This window comes from Procambarus clarkii, chromosome 16 (genome assembly GCF_040958095.1).
Source record: "Procambarus clarkii isolate CNS0578487 chromosome 16, FALCON_Pclarkii_2.0, whole genome shotgun sequence".
Lineage (NCBI taxonomy): Eukaryota > Metazoa > Arthropoda > Malacostraca > Decapoda > Cambaridae > Procambarus > Procambarus clarkii.
Window position 1 is genome coordinate 29,617,844 of NC_091165.1, and position 3,871 is coordinate 29,621,714.

At 40.1% G+C, this 3,871-nt stretch overlaps 1 protein-coding gene across 1 annotated transcript in view; it reads left to right on the forward strand.

Annotated features, from left to right (window-relative positions):
• Window positions 1–213: 213 nt before the first annotated feature.
• Window positions 214–3,871, forward strand: part of LOC123759897 (lachesin) — a 174,979-nt gene continuing 171,321 nt past the window's right edge. Inside the window, 1 exon segment of the mRNA XM_069325415.1 lies at window positions 214–1,168. Coding sequence (XP_069181516.1) covers window positions 1,081–1,168 — 88 coding nt within the window. The 5' untranslated portion in view covers window positions 214–1,080.

Below are 3,871 nucleotides of genomic sequence, written 5' to 3' on the forward strand. Positions count from 1 at the left end.
TTCGTTCACAAACTCATAGTTATCGAACTCGACTGAAATAGAAAAAGACCAAAAATTAAGTCCAATTTAATTTTTTAAGTATGAAAACTATATTAACACTGTAACTATAGAACGAAGCATAGAAATAGATTGTGCAAAAAAGGTTTGAAAATGTCTTCTCGGTGAGATAGAAATAATTGTGAGAGGGGGGGTGGGAGGGGGAGGAGGGAGAGAAAAAGATTGTGGTAACTGCACAATCGTTGATTGTGGTTATGGTGCAGACCTTGGGGTGGGAATGACTCCAAGATGAGGACGGGTGAGGGGCAAGTGAGGAGTGAGGAGTGAGGGGGAGTAGTGGTAGTTGTGGTAGTAGTGGTGGTAGTGGTCTGCTGCGAAGACACACACACCCCACACCCCACTCCACACCTGCTTTCTGAAACCCTCCCCCCCACACACACCCGCTCCAAATCTACCTTGTGACACATCCCCAACCTACTCCACACCGGTCATGTGATACATCCCATCTTCTCCACACCTGTCCTGTGACACTCCTATCCACTTTATGCATGTTTTGTGACACCCTGAACCATTCCACACCTGTCCCGTGACATCCCATTTACTCCATACCTGTTCTGTAACACCCTTACCCCCCACAACACAACTGTCCTCTAACAACCCTACCCACTCCTCACCTGCTGACACCCCCCCCCATACACTTTCCACACCTGTTCAAATCTACACCCATTTGCTGTGTGGTACTATTTCCGACCCCCACACCCTCCCGGACTCCCCCCCCCACGTACCACATCTCCCATGTTACCTCCATACACCCCCCTCCCCATCATCCTCTGACCCTCCCACGCACACAACTCCACACCTGCCATGTGACACTTCTCCCACTCCATACACCTGCTTGTCACAATCCTCTCTCTCTCTCCCACCCACTCTATCCCTTCCTTGTGTCACACACACACACCCACCGCCGCCCACCCACCCCTCCACCCCCCACCCTGGACGCAACGCCCACCTCCTCCTACTCTGGACGCAACGCCCACTACCCCCTACTCTGGACGCGACGCAAGTGTAAAGTGAACTTTCAATATGAAGCAACACATTGCATCATCAAGCGCCGGCCTCTTGCTGCTGGGTTCCTCTGTGCTGTGTGTAGTCACATCGTCATCCACACAAGGTAAGGCATCCACACATCTGTTTCTCGCTGGTCCACACCTGCAGTCTCGAGCTGGTCCACACCTGTAGTCTCTCGCAGGCCCACACCTGTAGTCTCGAGCTTTTAACAATTAGTAGCTCCATGGAATATTTTGAATTTATTTGTCACGATAAATGTATACATTGACGATTTTTCACGACAAATATGCATCAAGTATTTTTATATTGCGTGTATGGCGGCTTTAAATTCTGCGATAAGTAATATTATATATATATATATTAGTATATGTTGGTAGCAGTCTTTCTTGCAAACATATGTTGTTAAATATGACCGAAAGGGTAAGATTATTGATTCTAACACGAGTTTTCTCAATATTTCTTATGTTTTTCATCTCTGTCGAGGTAAGTTGAAAAATTAACTCACCAAAGCTCATTTTTACACTTTATACAAATGAACTTTGGAGAGTTAATTTTTCAACTTCCCTTGACAGTGAAGAAAAACATAAGAAATATTGAGAAGACTCGTGTTAGAATTATTAATACCTGGTTGATACCTGGTTGATGGGGTTCTGGGAGTTCGTCTACTCCCCAAGCCCGGCCCGAGGCCAGGCTCGACTTGTGAGAGTTTGGTCCACCAGGCTGTTGCTTGGAGCGGCCCGCAGGCCCACATACCCACCACAGCCCGGTTGGTCCGGCACTCCTTGGAGGAATAAATCTAGTTTCCTCTTGAAAATGTCCACGGTTGTTCCGGCAATATTTCTTATGCTTGCTGGGAGGACGTTGAACAACCGCGGACCTCTGATGTTTATACAGTGTTCTTACCCTTTCGGTCATATTCAACAACATATGTTTGCAAGAAAGACTGCTACCAACATATATATATATATATATATATATATATATATATATATATATATATATATATATATATATATATATATATATATATATATATATATATATATATATATATAATATTAACATTCAGTGAAAGTGATTTAGCGATTATTTGGTCCTGGAAAATATATCAGGAACTTTTCTAGGAGGACTTTCGATTTAGATTCTCTGAAATTGTCTGAGAATGTGAAGTAATTATATTGACTTTCTTGAACTCTTCTCATTTAGACTCGTAACGTTCTCTTGGCGTTCATTAATAAAAAAAATCTTACGGTGTTAGACCTTTATTGTTAATTTTTTTTCCTTCGATAGTATGGCCTGTTTGTGTGTTTGTTTGTGTGTGTTTCTTGTGTGTAGGTTTGTTTAAGCGTTGGTGTGTTTTTGAAAACAGATAGACAGACACGCACATACAAATTCTCACGCGTTCAAACACACACACACACACACACACACACACACACACACACACACACACACACACACACACACTGACACACACACACATACACACACAACACACTGACACACACACACATACACACACAACACACTGACACACATACACACACACACTTTCTCGCTTCTCATGTAGTTTCTCAGTGTCAACATCAAACTCATAAAGGGACAGATTAACAAGGACAGAAAGTGACAGATACAATCAAAAAGAGACAGGGACATGTACTGAATCTGCCAGAAAGATATATATATATATATATATATATATATATATATATATATATATATATATATATATATATATATATATATACATATATACATATACATACAGTATGACGAATCATCAATAACAGAGATAGTAGTCATACAATACCTGTTGTATACACCAGTTATACAACACCTACACCACATACAATAATCATACAACACCTCCCTCATCATACACTCACCCCACCAAGGCAATTAGCACACCATTAGAGCCATATTCAGACCTAAACACTAATGACAAGAGCCTCTATAGCCTCAAGAGATCAAACCCTTCGCTGCTAACTTAGTATCAACAGATTCATTATATTCTAAGTTTTATTATGATATACTGAACAATATCGATAATTATCATCATTATTAAATAAAATATCGAAATAGCTACAATGATTGTATTAAGAATAACATTAATAAAAACAATTCATTATTATTTTATAGTTATAGAGATCAAGAAAAATTAGTTAGTAATATTTTTTGTAAAGCAATTTAAGAAATTGCTGATGTGTGGAGTGATTGATGGAAAGGTGGGTGGATGAATGGATTAATTGATGGATGGAAAGATGGGTGGATGAGTGAATTGGTTGATGATTGGATGGAAAGGTGAGTGGATGAATTGGTTGACTGATGGATGAATGAAAAGGTGGGTGGATAAGTGGGTTGACTGATCGATAAATGAAAAGGTGGGTGAGTGGATTTATTCATGGATGGAATGGAAAGGTCGATGGATGAGTAGATTAACTAATGAAAGGGAAGAACCACAACGTTAAAATAGTCCCAATGAATTAAAAAAAAAACTATTGACACTGAAAAAAATAAATAGAAAAGTGACAGGAAAAAAAAATGAATGAGATGCCAGGATAGAGAGAAATGATAGTGTGGATAAAAATAGTGAATAAAGACGAAAAATATAGATGGAAGGAAGGAAGAGAGAGAGACAATGAATGGGAGAGAGAATAAGAAGGAGAAGAAAGAAAGAAATCACCGCTTAAATGCGAATCTCACTGCAAAGCTTAATTGCAACTGGCTTGTTTATGGGGCTGACGTGAAATATTTCTGCAAGACGGTATTAAGCTGGGTTGTTGGCGTCCGTGAGGAAGTTGTTAAG